This window comes from Anoplopoma fimbria, chromosome 7 (genome assembly GCF_027596085.1).
Source record: "Anoplopoma fimbria isolate UVic2021 breed Golden Eagle Sablefish chromosome 7, Afim_UVic_2022, whole genome shotgun sequence".
NCBI lineage: Eukaryota > Metazoa > Chordata > Actinopteri > Perciformes > Anoplopomatidae > Anoplopoma > Anoplopoma fimbria.
The window spans coordinates 15,145,364-15,167,038 of record NC_072455.1 but is presented as its reverse complement, the minus strand read 5'-3'; the positions used below and the strand labels follow the sequence as shown (position 1 = coordinate 15,167,038).

The 21,675-nt window shown below is 42.1% G+C and overlaps 2 protein-coding genes across 2 annotated transcripts in view; one reads left to right on the top strand and one right to left on the bottom strand.

The window, feature by feature from the left end:
* Positions 1-62: 62 nt before the first annotated feature.
* Positions 63-14,143, top strand: dok1b (docking protein 1b). Its single transcript, XM_054601441.1, has 6 exons — positions 63-401; positions 9,782-10,105; positions 10,676-10,766; positions 10,890-11,062; positions 11,571-11,880; positions 11,943-14,143. Exons 1-6 carry the CDS (start codon positions 345-347, stop codon positions 12,932-12,934), a joined length of 1,947 nt encoding a protein of 648 aa, XP_054457416.1. The 5' UTR covers positions 63-344; the 3' UTR covers positions 12,935-14,143.
* A 7,210-nt stretch (positions 14,144-21,353) lies between these two features.
* The window catches only part of m1ap (meiosis 1 associated protein), a 28,073-nt gene continuing 27,751 nt past the window's right edge, over positions 21,354-21,675 (bottom strand). Inside the window, exon 11 of the mRNA XM_054600889.1 lies at positions 21,354-21,590. Within this exon, the coding sequence (XP_054456864.1) occupies positions 21,354-21,590 (237 nt within the window). The remainder of the gene's footprint in view (positions 21,591-21,675) is intronic.

The following is a 21,675-nucleotide window of genomic DNA, read 5'->3' as shown; positions in this document are numbered from 1 at the left end:
CTGTAACCGGAAGCACTTCGTTCTCTATTAAGGGTGGCTTTCCTCTGTTCAACACACGCAGGAGGAGAGAGGCGACAGAGAGGCGACCCGCCGATAACACCCGGACTCCCGTTAACTTTCTCGGGACCAGCCGGTGACCGTTTCGGCCTTTTCTATTTCCAACATGACACCTCCAGCTGTGCCCGAGCGCTACTACACACGCGTCTTAGCGGCTGGGGGGCGGAAGTGAGAGAAGGGGGAAGTTGCCAGAGGATATAGGAAAAATAAACCCCTTAAAAAGTCAGTCAAGTTCAAGTCAAACTTCGTCTCTCTGTTGGCAGGGTGGCCCTGGAGTGTTTGAGGGCATGGACACCCACATTAAGGAGGGACAACTTTATGTGCAGCACCAAAAGTTTGGAAAGGTAAGTCCAAGAAAAACTTTGTTATAATGGTTGACAGAAATGATGAAAAATAACTGGAGCAAGTAACCCCGTTATATTGATGCTTTGAGGATGCTATATAACATCACACTTATACGCAGTGATAGAAATGAAATAAGAACATAATATACCAGGAATATAGGTATAGAGTGCATTAAGACATAAAGGACCCGTATGAATATTATGGAAATACCACAGAAAGTGTGATACAGCCACCATGGTGACAACTGCCTATCATAACCAGTCTATTAGTCCTTATAGAAATTAAAAACTGATATTATTGGTGGCAAAATAATCAAATTATTCTCTCTAGCAACATTTAAAAAAAATGATATAGTAATATCAAATACATTTTTAAGTCAACACAGAGGCACTGTTAACCATCATCGCAGCAAAAGTAGGCTGTATGTTGGTATTTTCTTAAATTTGTGTCCCAATAAGTCTTAAAAATATGTTTTTAATCCACACAATGTTGTTAACTTCGAGCCATTCCTGGTTGTCCACCATAAGGGAGCTGCATTTTAGATCATGACCAATAAATAGAGCACATATTGTTGCAATTACAGACCAGCCATTGTGCCCAGCGTCTTCAAAGACAAACATACTGAAGATGCAGAGAGAGGAAGTTCTAGCATTGTTGAACTGATCTGGTCTTGTTTTGATGTGGTGGTTTTGGAGTAAAACCTGCTGTGCATTGCTGCGTGAGCGAGGATGCGTGTGAATGTGTTAATGTGGTAACGTTCAGTAAATGTAAAAATGCATGAAACCAAAGAGGACTTTTTTAGGTAAATGAGGACAGAGAGGTAGAAGGGACAGGCTTGAGAGTTGTTGGGTGTATGAGCTGGTGACATATCAGTCATTAAAGTAGCTATTAGAGCTGCATGATGTAAAACAAATCATGATGAAACATTTTGACTTTCCACTATAAGCACACCACAAAGGGGGGAACACCCACAACAACATAGATTCATAGAGATGGAAAGTTGAGGCAGTGGCGAAGCAGACCTTCTTCACAAAGGTAGCAGACATATTTCCACTTCATCTAGCTGCATGGACAGCTGTTCACACCACTGCAAACATCGTCAACAAGCAACGCTAGTGTTGCCTCTGTGCACTTGATTTAGTGTAGGAGATCACACAGCAGTATTCAGACTTAAATGTCAGTGAAATCACCTGTGGGTGTGTCTGTGTGTTTATTCCAGTCGTTGGCCTCCATGCAACCTTGCCTCTGGTCTCAGTGCACCGCTGGATAAGAACTCATTTACTCTTTTAGATTTGTAAGAGGGTCTTTGTCTCTCTGTCTCTCTCTCTGGTCATATGACATGGATCAACAAAACTTTCTGGCCGCGTTTCCTGCCCTGCAATCGCGAGTCCACAATAGTTATTCTTACTTCCAAAGCACAACTTTCAATGCCTTTTGTAAACAGTAGAAAATACAATCGATTATGAACAAACAGAAACTCCTCATTTTGAAAAAAAGAACATGTTATCTTTGTTGAGTTGAGCAGAAAAGAACCAAAGTAGATAAAAAAATGCACCAGAGTGAAAAAGAATAGTACAGGAAATGGAACGTCGGCTGATCTGAAAGTGTTGAAACTGGTTTCAGGGTTGCTGGGTGAATTATGCAACCCTGAGAGCTGTCAGTGGACATACACACTCTTAAAGGCTGGTTCTCACGTGGTGGTCGGAAATTGTGACTTGTAGTGGCAACGTGAAAAACATGATTCTGTTTCGGACTGCTGTTTTGTCATAAGTGAAGTCAGTTTATATACAATCAGTTATCAGTATTGGGGAGACTAGTTCAACTTTGCCCAGACCACCAGAGTTGTTACACATAACTATACTGACAGCAAACTAGAGAAAAAGATAGGCTTCATCATATTTTGGATTGACGAATGTGTGGGATCATTGTGTATTCTGTCAAAAATCTGTCCATGTTGCTTTCTGAATAAACCTTTTAACTACAGTCTATCATCTTTCCAGCATTAGAGCCTCCATTTTTGTTTAATATTCCCAAAAGGATTTAAGATGAATTCCGTTTTGGTTCAGCTCCATGTGCCCACAATCATGCGCGTTCCACCTGCTTCGGCTCGTCCCCCAGTTTGGGAAACTTTAGATTAGCTGATGGACCAATTTTTTTATCAACAACAATTAAAAAAATATTTGTGAAATGCCCCTTTAATGAAAACCTACAGGAATTTAAAAACATGTGAAGTGTTCAAACAGGGATGTCCCAGACCCCTTTCAAACAAAAGTAAACATGCTAGTTCCTCTGAAGTTTGACACACACGGCATTACAAAGGTATGCATAACATCCAAGGCATCAGCCAATTAAATTTAAATCTGAACAATGCAGAGGTTTAAAGAATGCCAAATATTTGTGGGAAGTGGTTGTTCACATCCACAGTTCACCCTTGTATATACAGCTGATGTGGTTACAGTACATAGGCCCAGCGCTTGATGAAGTTGATTGATTGAGTCCTTAACTTTTTGCTGTTGTAATTACAGTTTTTTCTCTTGTAGAGCGGTCATTTGTTTTCATCTTGGTGCTAAAGCATGTACAGTAGAGCGCTGTGATTAACTGGTAAAGTAGCTGTCTGTACGTTCATCCACTTGTCTACCACACACTGAGCAAGATCCAAGATGCTTGGATCTGCAGTTTGCAGTCTTTCTGCACCCTGAGGCTACAAAAAGCTTTTGATTTGATGTTTTGATGTTAGTTTGCCAGCTACCAGATGCGGGTAGATAGTAAATGATGAAGACAGCTTCAGCCGTGAGCTAGCAGACACTTGAACAGATGGGGTGTGTCAGGATAAAGTAGTATTACACACATCACGTCTAAAGTAATACCAACCTAATGGATTAATGGGATTTGTCTGATATTCTCTTCATTTTTTTCCTCACAGGTAGCATCTCAGATGCTAAATCATATTTCTCAGAAAAGAAACAACAGATTATTTGTAGCATGAGGAACTGACTTGACCAATAAGTGTGTAATCACCATGCATACTCTGCTGTGCGTGTGTTTTCAGGAAGAACGGCATGGTCTAGTCAAGCTAAGTGGAAAGGAATGATTAAGCATGTGCAGAAACAATGATAATTCTCCCGAACAGTGATCGTAATAGTTTGTGTGAATCGGAGAAAAGTTAATTTCAGTCAATTGTAGTATTCCTACATTTCATTTAATTTATTTCCCTCATTCAAATCAGTATGAAGTAACGTAAGTGCATTTTACTGTCTTCACAATAACGATCATCTTCTCCTGATCATACAAATGAGGGATTTATGATGAGGGATTTCAGTTCATGCTGTGGCCTGAATGTATGAGCATCATTTCTGTGTTGTTGGTAATGTAAGTTTACTGTTAAATGGAAACTGTAACTGAGGCAGTTTCACAATAAGACTATTGGTGTGCACGGAGAACAATCCATCCTATCGTGAGCATGCTGTATGATAAACGGATATTAGACCATTTTATAGTGTCACAAACTTATCTTTTTGATCACAGTGCAGAGTTGGTAGCTTATCATAGAATCCACATTCAAGGTTTTTGCATATTATTGGAGCACAAAAAGGCACAAAATCCACCCAAAAAAGTTAATTAAAGTGAATATTAGACCAAATTAACATCTTTTCAGACAAAAAACGTTAGGTATTATGAGTGTTACTGGGGACTTCAGAGACACTGCAGTCTTATACCACGCTGTTGGACAAGCTGCATCATGTCGCATTGACTTCCTTGTTACATGAAATCATTTTCCGTCATGGTTTACATTTCGCTGTATCACTTTGTTTGGTGAGTGCTTGCTCTGGTCAGCCATGCTGTAAACGCTAACACTTGTGTTTACTTCGTGTGAAACTGCAGTTAAATAATAATAATGAACTAACACTTAAACTTAAAAAAATATAAACGTCATTTTTTTCCTCTGCAGTTGACAGTGGATACATGTTCTAATTAAGTTGTACTGTGAAGATATGTAAGATATAGGACAGTGGGTGTGCTTTTTAATGCCTAAACAAGCTCTTTTTAAAGCTCGCTTTAGTTCAGTTAATTAGTTTCACTACTTTGCGGTGGTTCCTGGATTATGTTTAACATCAATCATTGCTGGGAACGACATGGACCGGCCTTCTCTCTAGCCTTTACTTGCTGTCAGACGAAATGATTAGTCGATCAACAGAAAATGTTCCGTTAATAATCTTCTAAACTAATAAACTAATTAAGTTTGGGTTTTGGACTGTTGGTCGCACAGACTATATATCATTCTGTTGTTGTTGTTGTCACTTGTGTCACCCAGTGTGGCCTACTTATGGACATCATTATCTCCTTTGAAATATTTGTCTGCTCCGGAAATAGCCATTTGTGGGGCAGGCGAGGATATACGGCATGCTCACTATAGAACTTTGATTAAATGAAAATGTGGCTCATTTTTACCGGAGTCCCCATGTTGCAGTAACACAGAGCTGATATTATTTCATTTTATTTGGAGGGGTTAATAACAAGTGTCATTACATTTAAGAGTCATAACTGTAATTCACTGTTTTAAACAAAGTAGCTTATTTTAAATTTCTGCTCGATGTGTCTCAGTTTTAGTTAATCAATTTCAGGTCGCCCTGTCTGAAATTACAACCAAAAAGCTTGTCAGTGTGCCGTTTACTTCGCTCCACTCATCTCCACTGGACACTACCGCTGGAGTCCTGACATGTGTGAGAGTTTTATTGTGTGGACACAGCAGAGGACTGAGGTTAGGGCAGCAGATCTGTGGTCAAAGCAGTGGTCTGCCTCTCGCTCTAACACACACACACACACACACACACACACACATACACACACACACACACACACACACACACACACACACACACACACACACACACACACACACACACACACACACACACACACACACACACACACACACACACACATGCTCCTTCTCACTCATCTTCTCCTTCTGTTGGATACACATTACACACAACACAGTCACACAGCTTTCCTTTGTTTTCCTTCTCCCTCCCTTTAAAACACATTACGGAGAACAGATAAGCTCCGATACACAAACATACTTTCGCTCTCTCGGATAACCACACACACTGCTCCTGCGTGTGTCACTGAGGTCTGTCTGTGGCCAGTGGGAACATGGTCCAGTGGTTTAGTTAAATAGCATCCTGACAGTTAGAGAGGATCCTGTGTTTGAGCGGTAAAAGCTGTGGAAAAATGTATCCTCCCATGAGACCGTACTTTGGTTTGCATGCAAAAACAAACATATTCTAAGGGTTTTGAAGGGTGAATTCCAATGATTCGCACAGAAAACATCTCCTGTATCTCACAATGATACAATGGCAAATGCGTGCAAAATGTAAATTTAAATCCATAAACATATAAATGCAATGATAGCTTGGGAGATATGACAGAATTTGTTGTAGATGTTTATGCAAAATGATCTCACAAGATTAAAAATAACGCAGAAACATCACCTTCAGTGTTGAATGTCAGAAAAGAACCACACCTCAAGGCCTCTTCTGAAAAAATGTGTCATTGATACAGACAGACAATCTATGAATGTGTTATCGTACTTACAATTTTGAACATGACACTGGAACACTGTGCAAGGCCTAAAAACACAGCAATGGTTACATTGCACATGCATGTTGAGAATGATGAAAGATGGACATCATTGGCCGCATTCATTCTTCATAAATAAAATGTCCATGTTTTCTAACTGACAACAGCTCGATGCAGCTGATATGACAAATAATTTGTTTAAAAGGAAAACCAAATGTTTCAGTAAAGCAGTGTTGATCATTTGTTGAGCTTTTTCAGATAAGCGTTAGTTTTTCAGCGCGACAGCTAACACATTACACATCATGACAGTAAAGGCCATTTATTGTTTGGACAGAGAAAGAGAGAAACACAGACTGCTGCAGTTCACTTTGTTCTTGTGAACAGGCAGGACATCAGTGAGGAAGTATCGCTCCCTCGCTTTGTCATGATCCTTTTTGCATAATTTCCACTTAGTGTGTAGTGGCTGATAACGGTCTGTTGCCTTATATGGAGCACATGCAGACACACACACACACACACACACACACATACAACCACACGTCTAAGTACCGTATTGCAACAGGGGTTAATGTTTTGCACCCTCTTCACTGAACAATCACACGTTTGTCAGAGTGTCTGTGTGTGCGTGCATGTACTTGTGCACAGCAACAGATGGTCCACAATGTGCCAAGGGAAGGAGAACAACAAAAACAAACAGATGCACATACACATGTGTACTATACACACATACACTGAGACACACCTGGAAGCAGAAGAAGGAAGTGAAGAGTATCCTGGGTAATGACAATCCCACACATTTCCTGTCCTTTCTGGCAGTTAGTTTATCGGGTCGGAGTGTGCATCTACATGTGCATGTGTTGACTTATGAAACCTGGTGTGCATGTGACTGAGAGAAATTGATGAAGTTGGCTTTCATTTATGCATGCACTTCTGTTTCTTCTAAGTTCTGTTCTTGCAAAGATTATAATGTTCACAATTCATGACAGCATTTTTGCAGCAAAGTCATATCTGGTTTGTGCTTGTTGTTAAATTGCAATGAGGATGAAACATTTGATTGGTTTTAAATTGTGCAAATACTACAATTCCACCTTAAGACTGACTCGCATGCCTTTGATCTACATGCTGTGAATGACAGTGAACAAGCTGACATGTTGTTAGAATTCATCCGGTTAGCCAATGGTGAAAAGTAAAGAAGTGCTAATTTGGAGGTACTTTAACTTTACCTGAGTGTTTCCATTGCATGCTTCTTCGTACTTCACTACATTAGAGATAAATATTCTACTTTTACCCCTTCAGATATGGTCACTAGTTACTGTGCAGATTAAGTATTTACAAAACAAACCATATGATGAGTTTATAACATATGATACATTTAAATAAACCCTACAGTAGGGTTCTAGTGCATTCTGGCTCACTGTCACATTGTCATATCTTACTGGGGCCCTTGAATAGGACGGAGCCCTCGTTAATGTTATGAGTAACATCTGTGCGTTATCCTCCAATGACAACTCAAAATGTCTGGCTATTGTTCTTCTGCACATTAAATAGACAAACTTGTGCAAGAATTTCCCCAAATGTTGTTTGCTGTTGAAAGTGCTATCATAACCCTTTAACTATCTACATTCATATCCAAAGTCACACATTGTGCTGTAGTTGATGCCACACTATGAGCTGCGTCAAGGTCATTCTCAGATGAACTGGAATATTATTTTATTGTTAAATATTATCTCTAGCAGTGAAGAAATCTCTCTTTTACCTTTCCACCATAACTTGTTCCCCAACATTAAACGTTTTTAGTTTGTTTCATACATTATCAAGGAAGCTCTATAGATGATACAAGCTTGTTTAGTTTGTTTGTTGAAGGGGTTGTGGGTGCAGCTCAATCAAGGGAAGTTGAAACAGGTGTGCGTCATTATGTCCTCTTAGCAGGGAGGGGCTGGGCACCGTTAACATGTAGGACCATGGGGGAGGCCGTTCTGCAGGAAACTACTTAAATTGGTGTACTGATTGGTATGGATAGGTGCCAATAAATAGACTGAGACGCCGCAGTAACTAAGAGATCTTGTATTAATGTTGTGTTCATTATTCTGTGTGATTTGGATGTTTCCTCGGTTTAGCTCACCCTATACTTACCTGGGCAGGTGGTAGGTTCCATTTAGGTGAGGCTGAGAGGACTAAGGAGTAAGGAGGGTAGAAAGGAGTTGCTTGTTGTGAGGATAACGTTTTTAATAGGGTTATAGAAATACCTGGTTTTACTTTTGCCCTTTTTTCATTGATCTTTTTGTTAAAAAATGTAATTTTTTGCACTACTCCTGCTGAATACCTATCTCTTTCTTAATTTTTCCGGTGCCAAACCACCTCATCTGCCCTTTAAATGAGGTGGCGGTACTACAGTGTGTCTCATTCTTCTCCGTTAGCAAGGATTTCCCCGCTGTTTGAAGGATTTTCAAGCCGCTGACCTTCCTGTCACAAGCTCAGCTCTCTAACTGTCAGACAGCTTCTGCCCAACCGAGTGAATGTAGGGGGAAAACACATTGTGGAGAAATGTAACTGAGATGAGGCATAGTGTGATGTGGAGTAGCTAAAAACACACGTCCAGAGGGTACAGGGGACGACAGGGACTTCCCAAACAAGTAATGACTTCTGGTATCTCATAGTTACATGTATACTTGTTTGTGTAGTGTTTGCACATAATCTCACATGCAGTGTGTCATCATGTCCATTGTTAGCACTGAACATCCGTAGTACACTCGCTCGCTGTGCTTCTCATTGTTAGTTTTTTGAGTCATATTGTTTGTTCACCTCTCTTTTTTTGTTCCTGCGGAGGAAGAGATCATTGTTAGTGGTCGCTTCCTCACTGCTGTCCCCAGAGACAGATGATGCACCTGTCACCTACTTTTGGACCGGGGTCATATTTTTAACCTGTGAGGGGCCACAGCACATTTCCTTGTAATTTTTGTTATTTTGTGGTCATACCTGTTTTTTGGATGTACATCTTGTCCTCGTTCGGGTCCCAGTTCTAGTTGTCACACTGAACCTTTTACTCACTCTACCAAAGCTGTAGTGATTCAGTCTGTAGCTATGATCAGCTGCTGCTTATTGATTGTAAAAGAAACAATTTTGTGTGCAACCATTCTGAGTCAGATTGCCTTAGATTTATCACCACATACCTCCTACATTACGCCTCAGTCAGTAGAGTAGAAGTATTATTTTGACTCACATCTTCTGTGGACTTCAAACAGTACCATTCTCCACTTTTCATCAGTTTTTGTGTCAATCTCTGCATTTTGCTTTTTCCCATGCTGTCTGAACAAACCACATGTAAATTGTTCCTTCCGCCCCGGAAGATGTGAACAGGACAGATGTGTGTCATCCCTCTCAAACCTTCAGAAATAGCCTTCTGGTATTTAATGCTGGTTTACTGATCTGACATGAACAAAACGTGTTGCTTATTGTTGTTATACAAATGTAAATAATACATAATGAGTAACAAAAGATCTAGAAAAGTTCAAACAACACGTAAATGGAAAAACATTTCAGATGATCTACTTGAAAACAAAGAAAATATCTCAACAAAAAATTGAATTAGAACTATTTAACAAAATAGAAACTCACTCAAAGAAATGTAATACCTTACATACACATTTTGATAATGTATATGTTGGAGGGATGAATCAAAGGGAAACTACTAGGTCAGATGATACATCTTTCACATCACACATAGTCATTTGTTCCGTTGACATCATATAAATATTGATTAATTCGGCTTTCATTTTTTCCTCTTTAACTTTTCCATCAGAAATGGAAGAAGAACTGGTTCGTCCTCTACCCGGCCAGTCAAAACGGCATTGCCCGCCTCGAGTTCTTCGACTCACCCTCGGGCGGAGCGGGCGTGGCCGGCGGAGGCTCCGGTAGTGGGACCAATGAGAAAACCAGGAAGCTCGACAAGAAGATAATCCGCCTGTCTGAGTGCATTTCCATCCTGCCGGCTCTGACGGAGAGCTGTCCCAAAGAAAACATGTCAGCTTTCTGTGTGGAGACCAACGACAAGACGCACGTGTTTGCTGCAGAGAAGAACACCGCCAAAGACTGGATGGATACCATGTGTGACATCGCGTTTCAGGTATCCTTACACTTTTTCTCTACTTGTTCCTTTGAGTTTTTAAGGTATGAGCTTATGTGTTTATTTTGAGCCTGAATATGACCAAAAAGACTTAATTTAAGTAAAAAACAGTCTCTTCAGTTTGGAGGGAAACGCAGAGGAAATACTGTTCTAAATCTTGCTCTCAACTGGGATTTCAGCTTAATTCTTTTTGTTGTGTGACTTCCAAGATCTGACTTCCCACATGCCCCTGGAGTGTCTATACAGGCCACAGCTTCTATTGTGTGCACTCACACACACATACACACACATGAACGTTACACATATTTGCAGAGAGGAAGCCGGAGGGAGTTTCCAGCAGGACGACTTCATCCGCTTCGTCCTCTGTTGCAGTCTCTCCAGCTCTGTATTCTTTTTCCCTCTTTCCCTTCTCTCACTCTTTGCCCACTCTATACTTCCAGGGGACTGGAAAGTTTTCTATGCAATAAACCCAAAAGCAAAATCATGATTAACATACTATGACCATCCTTATTTTGCGTCTTTGGTTGACTCAGCTGGTTGACTATGAGTCTCTGCCTGTTTGTGTGTCAGCAGGGAGGAGGCTGCACTGCTGCAGACCCTAATGGAGGAGCCCAGGACCTGCAGATGTCTGAAAACCTTATCTACTACTCCAGAGAGGAGGGTACGGACACTAAACTGGTCTTTCTGTTCTTTAAGAGAAATATTTTATCACAGAAGATCATTTCAAATGAGGAGAACATAAGTAAACCTAAGCAAAAACACGTCTCCTATCTTCTCCTTGCAGTGAACGAGTTCTGGGTGAGCGTTCAGCGGACCGAGGCGTCAGAGCGCTGCGGGCTGGTGGGCAGCTACTGGCTGAAAGCTGAAAATGACATCTTAATCTTGAAGGAGCCAAAGACCAAGAAGAAAGTTCTGGTGTGGCCCTACAAGCTGCTGCGGCGATATGGGCGAGACCGGGTGGGTGCTGGTGCTTATGAGACAAAAATATATATATTGTCTTCAGGGATGAAAAAATAGATCTCTGACGCATCTGACAGGTACAGGCAGAGGAAGTTTGGTGTGTTAGATTTAAGCCCAGTGTTCAACGATTAATCGTATTCAGGAAGTGCAATTGATACTTTTAGCAGCAGTGTGTGTGTGTGTGTGTGTGCATGTGGTCAAGGCCTCGTATGAAATACACAAACTTGAAAGCAGTGAAGTGAAAGCAGTGAAGTAATAAAATGTTCTGAGAAAAGTAACATTCAGTGGAAAAAGGAAGCAAGCTGCCTTCTAGCGCCAAGAAAATGAAAAATGTTTTGACTATAAAAGGGTGCTGGGACTAGCTTCCATTAGTTCAGTTCCATTTTGGCATTTCTTCAGACACCTCTGTATATATTTATTTAGTCTCACATACTTTACTCCCACTTCCACACGAAAAATACATTCAAACATTTTCCCCTCTTCTTTCTCTGCATTCTTCCTCTAGGTGATGTTTTCGTTTGAGGCAGGCCGACGCTGCGACTCCGGCCCCGGTAACTTCACCTTTGAGACCAAGCAAGGCAACGAGATCTTCACGCTGGTGGACCAGGCCATCCAGTCGCAGAAGGTACAGGCTGAGGAGCGCCACCTCAGCTGCCCCACTAACTTTGACCCAGACTGCCCTGCGTCACTGCAGCACATACGCAACGCCGTTCCCAGCGCCAGCGACAGCAGCAGCTGCAGCAGCCGGGAGGCGGACGGAGATTCAGGCGGCAGCAAACCGGGCTCTGCTGATGGTGTGCTCGGGAAGAGGGAGGGTGGAGATGGAGGAGGAGAGGAGGAGGAGGAGGAGGAGGAGGAGGAGGAGGAAGGGGGCAAGGCACTGCAGGAGGAGTCAAGGGAAGGAGTTTACCAGAGCCACCAGCCATGTCGGGGGGTGGGGTGGGGCTTTCAAAGCCACCCAGGGGACAGGCAGCAGCAAAAGCTCTTTCCTCAGCTGATGAACATGCAAGTCTTTATTCTGAGCCAGTAGATTCAGTCCGCCTGCCTCTGCACGGCATCGACTGCCTCTACTCGGACCCAGTGGACAGCATCAAAGGTCAAAGCCAAACCAGCAACCCATCCACCATTCCAGTGCCAACCCCACGCCTCCGACCAGTAGGAGACGAGGCTTCGGCCGGTGTCATCCACGGGGAATTTCACAGAAAACCACCGGACTTATACTCCCATGTGTACGACCGGATCAGCCTGGAGCTGAGCCAGAAAACCAGTGCGCTGAGTCTGAACGGGGCTACAGGGGGAGGAAGAGGCGTGAACAGTAACAGGAGACCCCCAGGAGGTCAAGCAGAAGGGGCTTCTTTGCCTTCTGCTCAGCTTCCGGAGCACATATACGATGAACCCGAGGGTTGCGCCAAAGGAGGCACTAGCCTGCCCGCTAGTTTAGGGATGAGTATTTATGACGAGGCGCGTTTGGAGCCCCACAGCCAGAGGAGACAGGAAGACCAATCAGGACCGGAAGGAAATTACAGCAGCCCCTCCCACAAACACTCGCCTCCGCAGCTGGGCCCAAGCCGCGGCACGCCGCTTCCTCCGGCTCCAAGGTGGCCCAAACCTATCACCGCCCCCAAACCGGGCAGGGCCGCTTTTGGCCGAAAGGAGCCGGTGCCACTGCCCCCTGGGAAACATGGAGGTCCTGGCAGTAATGTGAACAACAACAACAACAGTATTTGGGGTGGAGGAGACGTGGGGATGGAGATATACAGCAAAGTGTCCAAGCAGAAACCTCCATCTGCTAACTCGTGGTACAACCAGCACCACCAGGCCCCGCTTAGATCCCCTGATATCATCTATGACAACTTGGGAGATGTTTGACATCCCTCTTTTTTTACAGACTGAAAAGAAATGTTTTTCACCTTCGTGAAAAGAGGAGAAGTGCCAATGCAGAAAACTTGCTCCATGCCTTTATTCTTGCAGTTTTTTGTAGGGACTAAGCCCATTTCTTCATCTGTGGACTGGCATTCTAATTTGAGACTCAATTAATTTGGAGTAGATACGCTCTGAACTATGAGAACACCACATACGGCTGCATTTTCAAACATGGAGTGCAGCTGTTGTAGGGCCACACTGTGTGTGTGTGTGTGTGTGTGGGTGTGTGGGTGTGTATGTTTGAGAAAGAGAGCGTGTTTGCATGGTCAAACCCATAACTGGAGTACCAAGCCACAGTGTGGTTGGAACCAGCCACCTCACTTGAACACACACAGACACAGACACACACACACACACACACACACACACACACACACACACACACACACACACACACACACACACACACACACACACACACACACACACACACACACACACACAGAAACCTTTTGGATTTGCCAAAAGTAGCCCGGCCTACAGGCTTCACTTTAACAAGCGGAGAGAGCGGCTTGGCTCTACTTTTTTGAAATGTCTGTCGTGCTGATGAAGTAACTGGGAAACATGTTTTTGCACTGCTTAGGTTTGGAGTATCTTTGAGGAAAGGACTTCACAAAAAGGAGCTGATCTTTCTCTGTTTGTGTCTTTCTGGACTGATTTATCATCCTTAATCCCAATAAATCAGGGTGACGTACAACATATTCAGCCCAGGCCACTAATGTGCAACGAAGTTGCATCTTAGGATCTACTGTTTTGGAAGAAGCATGAAAAGTGGATCTTGGAACAAGACATAAATGGATCATAAAGAGGTCATGAGGTCATATGATCCACATGTGGGCTTTGAGTTACAGAGGTCACTTCCCACACAAGATTCTGTTTCTATGTACGGACTTAATATGAAACTAATCAGTCCCTTGCAATGTGTCAGTATGTGAATGTATGTGATAGAAACAGCTGTGCTGTCTGTAAATATAACTATTAATAAAAATGGCTCTAAAAACTTAAAAAGGTTCTTCATAGTTGATCAGAAAGCAAGAGAACTCTCCTTATTGCTACATCACAACTTCTCCTCAGTGTTTCTGTGGAGATCAGACTAAGTTCTAAGTGTTTCAAAGACTTTCTGTTCTGGTACCAAACGGGACAGTAAAACTGACCTCACCCTCCACTTCCCTCTGCCTGCCACGCTCTGTTTTTGTTGTTTCAGTCCGTTTCCAACCACTTAATCACACCATTAAAGTAGAGCCTCCAAAATACGAAGCAAAGGCTTTCTTGTTTCTCTTCCTTCCTTTCACCCTCTCCGCATTAATTCTGTTGTTTGGTTGCTCCGGTGACAGTTAATGGCGGCTGGTTTGTGCTGGACACACTGTGCATTTTAACTGCAGAGAGATACCGTAAGACTAGGGCAGGACAGAGGGGAAAAATGGGAAGAAAGAATAGATTAAAGAATTTTAACTGACATGTTCAAGAATGCTGATTATGTGGGTGTTTATCCTGAGCTGAAGTTGACAAAAGAGTGCGAAGAAAAAGTCTTAAAGACGGAAAAAAAGGGATGAAGAAGATGGTGACAAGATGAATGCAGGCTGGATGGACCTGTCTGTGTCTGCTTGGCTTGCATAACAGGTACAGACTGTTCCCGTCACTGCCGCTGCTCTTTATCCCCATCATCCCTCTTTATCCCTTTTTTTTCTCTCTCCTCTTTATTTACCCACCTGCTGCTGGAATACTTTCTGGACAGGAAAGTTCTCCAAAAGTATTTTGATTACATATTGAGACTAACTTTCCTAACCCGTCTCCCCCTCCCCTCCGCCGTTCTTTCAGACGGAGTGGGGGCAGAAAAACAGAAAGAGAGCGAGCGACGACTAACTTCTGTCTTTCTCATTAAACTCTTGGTGAACCCATCGGAAAAAATAATCACGGTAAACACACTCAGCACACAGTACATGGGTACACTTCCTCATTGGAATATCCAAAACAAGCCGTTGACATATTTACAGTCGGTGTGAAGAAGACTTTGCCCAATTTCCAGTCATAAGGTGAACTGCAAACAGCTGAGAGTGAAATTTTGATTTCTGATTGCTTTTTCAATGTCTCTTATTGTGCTTTATCTCAAATGACTTCAGCTCGTATAAACAATCATTCAACCATGTGATTTGTGATTGTATTCATGAAAACCATGCCATACTTTTTGTACCTTGTGTACAGAATCAACAAAAGATGATAAAACATTTATTTTTTATCGTTTATTAATGAGCTTTACAGACATTTGTTGGGAAATGTCTTAACCTTTGGGCAGAGCCAGGATAGCTGTTTCCCTGTTTCCAGGCTTTATGCTATGCTAAGCTAACCTTCTGCTGGAGGTATCTTAATATTTACCAATCGGAGGCAAGAGTGTTAAACTATTCCTTTAAAGGGGTACTCCAGTGATTTTGAATTTTACCTTTATGTCTTGTAAAGCAGGCTTTTTATTATAGATACGGAGAATATAACCTTGATGACATTATCCAGAAGACAATAGACATTTTCGCTGGAGTCTCCCTTTAAGGTATGTTGAGTAAGTTGACACCACACAACACTGACACAATTTATACTGGTTTCAATGAAGAGTTTCAGTGTCTCATGATGGTTTGAATACTGTTTCTAAAGGCCGTACATACCATGGGAGTAGTGTTATTAATAACATAACATATTGACTGATTAGAACTCCTTTAAAACCCATTTGGTTTAGGTTTCTAAACTGGAAGCGGTTCAGAGTTCTCTCCTGCGCTACAAAAAGCTTCTGTGCTTTCTGTCACCTCCTCTCTCCTTCCTTCCCTCGCATTCTCTTCTCATCTGCTTTGACCTTTCATGCATCTGCGGAACAGCTCAACTAACTGCCTGATTGCTGATGAATGTGTGTGTGTGTGTGTGTGTGTGTGTGTGTGACAGCTAAAGGCAATTGAGAAATCAACAAAAAGGCCTGCTGCTGTCAAGTGCGTTCAGTTTATGGTTTGTCAGGGTTGGGTAATGCGTCATGCTATGCTGCCATATCACCATGTGTGCATTCCTGTGTGTGCGTGTGTTTGTGTTTGTGTGTGTGTACTCAAGGTTGGAAGCCTCATACTGAACGCATATCAGAGACATCCCAATGATTTCAGATCTACTTCTGTGAGTTTTCTCAGTTTTTGGACAGATGTCAAGTTGAAAGTTTTGCTGCAGAACACAGGAAGAATAAAAAGACTGGATTCAAAAAGAGGGAATTTATTATGATAAACGTTGAAATAAGAGCCACTTGAATACAGATAGACACAATGACTTTACAGACACATCTGGACTTGCATGCCTGTTTGTATGTGTGTGTGGTTTCTGGCCACACCACGCTATCTTTGGCCAGACAGTTTTATCTGCAGGTTTGGGGTCTGCATGTCTGCAAGCAGACGTGTCTCACACACCCACACAACCTCACACACACACACACACACACACACACACACACACACACACACACACACACACACACACACACACACACACACACACACACACACACACACACACACACACACACACACACACACATATAGAATATTTGACTACTATAATTTCAGTCAACCAGAAAGAGAACAGATTCAGTCCAACAACAAGAGGCACTGAAACCAGGCTTTACACTAAAAGGTGCAGGCTGGGCTGTCTTTACATGCTGGGAAAAGAAATCTCCATTACTTTTTTTAAGATAAGTTCCAAAACTTTGTCTGAAGCTGGCTTACTTGCGTAGCGTTGGTACGTTGGCTTTCTGGATCAAATAACCACAAACGGTGGTTGACACAAGGCAGATATCTGATTTGCTTTCTGCCTGACCAAGCCTTTAGACCTGCATTACTTAACTTTTTTAGGTCTTTCTTAGGTTCCGTGGAACTTACTGTAAACACAATTATCACCTTATAAAATGATTGATTGGTGCTGCTTTAATTTAAACCCAGTATGGATAACTGTAGAAACGCCATCAGACAAACCGAGATTTCTAATACCTATTTAATGATGTAGTTACCATAATGACATCTGCAACTATTTTATTTATTTAAATCTGTTAAACAGTTTGTTACATAACTGGTAAACTCGGACGCAGAACTGAGTTGAGACCCCAGCTTGTTTCTAATCTTTTCACACCCCTTTCAGCTGCACTTCTGAATATAAAACACCCGCAAACTGAAACTCAGCTACATTTCCTCTTTCTGTTTTGACATTTAGGTACACGAAGTATCCAAAAATATGAGATCTTTATCTTACAAACATCTAAAGATTATTAGTGTGCTATACCCTCAGAAGCACCTGAAACTGACTGGTTTCCTCTATGACTCTGCAGACCACCAGATTTTATTTTTAGCTGTGCGGGGGCAAACCCATTCAGTCATGCACGTTTCATTCACTCTCTCTGGAGCTCTCAGCGCTAACTAAAGGAAATGTCAGGCTCTCATTCAGATTCTCGCTCCATTGCCTCCGAAGGAAAAGGGATGCCTGTGCAAAGCTCTGCTGAATATTTGTATAAAGTGTGACTATATCGATCATTTTATTATTTCAGCATGTCACTCTGCTCTGCAAAATGTGAACAAAAAAGTTGATATTTCTATTCTTTTTCGGAGCTTCATTTCCTGATTTATGTTAATGATTCTGTCCTATGCTAATCAGCAAATCAGTTTTCCAGACTTTTTCTAGACTTCTTAGAACTGCGTAGGAGTTATGAACTTTCAGATATCTGTCTGTCATTCGGATTATGGTTCAGGTCCTGCAAACCCTGCTGACTTCACCTCCTCACTTCCTCACAGAGATGCATTTCCTCTTTCTGTTCTCGCTCAGCTCTGCTTGTGAAAGAGCTGATGATTCTCCTGTATATGAATTCTGACTCTTGTGTTTGATCCCGCTCTGTTTGTCTGCGTGTATATTAGAGTCCTGTGCCGTCGTTGCTGGCCAGCAAGGACAATTACAGGAAGGAGACAGTGTAGTACAGTTTGGGAGACAGATACAGAGTCTGACAGTTCAGTTCTGTTCTACAGATTGCAGTTAAGAAGTAAAGGGTACATTGAGAATAAAGCAGGAAGTCAAAGCATGAATGTTATCCTGGCTCAGATATAGATGCTGCTGAGACATAGAGGACCAGGCAGAATAAAAGTTTTTGTTTCAGTTGAGACTAAAAACTAAATGCCAAAGACTATTAAAAACTTGAAATATTGTGGTGAACTGAACCAAATGTGATACATTTCAAGAAACAGGAAACCAAAATAAAGTATCCACAAAACTTGACAGAGCTTATCGGCCTAAGTCCATGCTGACTGAGATACATAAACATGTATTCACTGTCTGCAAAATGAGACAAAATGCTGCAGCAAAAGGTCACCTCTCCACCCTCAGGAAATGATGAATCTAAACTTAAAAGGTTGGAGACAAAATCAGCCAGTATTGTCTACTGAATGAACACCACAGACTAGGTGCTGGTCATGGCAAGGATATACTTATATGAATATATATCGAAGCTCCAATGTATAAAGATAAGGTTTCACTGTGAATCAGCTGCATTGTATGTGTCAATGCAGGACTGGACTAATTATAAGCTGCGCTTAAACAAAAAAAGAAATGCTGGCACAAACTCAATATAGCTGCCACATATGCAACCTGCTAGAGGCCACAAATGGGCCACACTCTAAAAACAGACCATGTATGTTCATATTCATGTACCTTTTCACAGAACTAGCAGTCAGGGAAGGCTTTATATAGTGAGTGTGCTGCGGGTGGAACAGTAGGTGGTAAAAGGTAAAAGGTTAAAGGTGGTTAGATAGTTACCCTCTCACCAAAACTACCAGATCTTTAGGGCAGTTTGAAAAAGAGCCTCATGGCTTTTTGGGGGTTTAAAGTTTGTGCTAGAAGTTCAATATGGCTTTGTGTATGAACTCCTTTTGGTCATGGTCTGCATAAATGAAAAAAATGCCTTTTTTTGATCGTTAGAATTCGGGTTTTTCAAAGATTGACTCATAATTTTCAAAGTTTCAACTGTACACTCTGTCATGCATTGTGCATGGATTATCTTTAAAATGGGAAGTTATATTTGTTTTAAAGAAAAAGCGACCACAGGGACTGCAAAGACGAGAGCCTAATCTTTCAATACATATACTCTCTATCTGCAGGTGTCTGCAGTGGGTGTTAAAGGTCAAAAGTGATGCACTCTTTTCAAAGCAAAGGTCATCCGCCCACCAAAATGTTACTTAGTTACTGTTTATTAACCCACAGTTCATGTGATACAATACAAATCTGAGAGAAGTTCAATAAATATATATATATATAATATATAAATATGTAGAACCAACAAGATCTTGAAATGACACAACAGCTGAAATATCACCTGCTGATGTGAATTTACAGAGTGAACATAAGTGACATTTGACTCGATTTCCTTTGCAGCTCAGACTGGATGAAAACAGTCAACACAAACAACTTTCACGCTGAACAGGAACAGGAGTGAGTCAACGATATGAGATAAGGGAGTTTGTGTGGTGGAGTCATAAAATCAACAATGAACAAAGAACTTTCTTGAAGAAAAAAAACAGCTGGTCAAAAACTTGTCAAGAAACTGTAAAAATTCAGCACTGAATAAATTTGCAAACACAAAAAGGGAGACTTTTGTAAAACTGTTGCTCACGCCTCATTAATCTGGTGACATTTAACGATGAGGAGTGTGGCCGATGTCCTCCATGTTTGAAGGAGGATCTTTGGCTTCAGCCTTTTGACCCTTTTTTTGGGGAGAGAGAGGCTGCTGTTGTTCTATTTGAACAAATGTATGAAAGTCACACACGTTGACTCATTGTTCTCAGCTTGTGACGGTTAAAAAGAAAGTGAAGAGAGAGAGAGAGAAAAGGGAAAGGACGGAGAGGGAGAGGGAGAAGCGGGTAAAATGTCAGTGGGCAGTTTAGGAGGTCCGGTCAAATTCTCCCCAGAGACAAAAGGATCGTTTGTGGATGTAATCCGTGGATGAGGAAGTCCTGTGACATCACAACGTCATGAAGCCATTTGCCACTGGGTAGTCCCTAATGCTAGAAGGTTCAACAAGGGGGTGGAATGGCGGGATAGTAATTAAGCCTGTGTAAGTGTGTGTGTGAGTCACAAAGCTTCTTGACGAGGAATAAATTAATAATAGTTACGATGGATGTGTCTAACTGACCAATCTGTGCGTATGACCGTGAGTCAGAAGTTTTTCTTCGTCACAAACCTTTTGTTGTCAACCTTAATGAACATACTGCAGTTTCCTTTAATCAGTATTTCCTCGTCGCTGTACTCCTTCCATCCACCCCCCTCACGATGCCTTTCAACCCCCGGCGAGAGAGCTTGCTGTGGGGGAGAAGGAGGGCAGAGAGGCCCCTCTGTCTGCTGCTTTATTCTCTGTCTCATTAAAACAGTGGGGCTGTGTTCAGACCGCGGCTTAAGGGCAAAATGGAAATGGAATGTGCATATGTGTGTTTGTCTACAAGTCAGTCTGTAGTACGGCTGCAGTGTGTCTGCTTTATTATTATTATGAATCATAATTCTGCATGTTCCTGTGTGCTAGTCGGCTTCAACATGAAGAAAATACTTTTTATACATCCTTTAATCTCCCTCTGATCTCCCTCACCACCCACCTTTTATTCTTTTTTTGTCATTTCTTTTTACTCTATGTTCTTTCCCTCCATTTTTAGACTTCCAGTGTCCTTCTTTTCATCTTTTCTCCCGCCTTTAAATTGCTAACAGTGTGTGTGTGTGTGTGTTTTGCAAGTTTTGCTGCCTTGGCAATCTAAAAGGTGGCAGCAAGTCGAAACTTTTCCTCTCTCTCTCTCACACACACACACACACACACACACACCGACACACAGAGGTTTGTTAAATTCAGATCTAGCTAATACTGTTTTTGGGGTGAGAATGAATAGAGATTAATTGAAGTATCAAAAGAAGCTTTAACCCCCAGAGGCGAGTGCAGAATAGTGTGTTGTATGTGTTTACGGGCAAATTAGTGTGTCCTTCCCTCCTTTACAAAGTCTTTATGAGCTGCTGTATTACTCACAAATTTTACAATGGGGGCCGATTAGCTAACTGTGTGTGTGTGTGTGTGTGTGTGTGTGTGTGTGTGTGTGTGTGTGTGTGTGTGTGTGTTTGTGTGTGTGTGTGTGCTGACTAAGCTGTACTGTAGTTCACTGGAAAAGCCCTTTGAAGTGACAGCTCAGGATGCTGGAGGATTTCACAGTGTGTGTGTTTAACGACTTGTTGAGTATGCACCACACCGCCTCTCTCTCTCTCTCTCTCTCTCTCTCTCTCTCTGTCACTGTATTGCTCTCTCAGCCCCCCCCCTTTTTTTTTTTTTTTTTTTTTTTTTTTACTGTATTAGCATGGAGTCATCGTCATCATTGTCTTCCCCCTGTCGAGTAGGAGCCGGTGCCCGACGGCTGCCGCTGCCGCTGCTACTGCTGAGGAGCCTCAGAGCCGGACGAGAAGCCTTGGCAGGAGGAGGTCCCAGGGAGGAAGAGGAGGAGTGGGAGGAGGAAGAAGGCAGGGGGGCCACAGTGGCTCTGACCTTGCTGCTCGTTCCCAGTTGGCGGCCATGGTTTTGTGGCTGAGTAGGGACAACACACAACCTTTATAGTTCAAGTTTAAGTTTTGAAATAGACTTTGATTTAGAATGATATTCAAAAAACAAA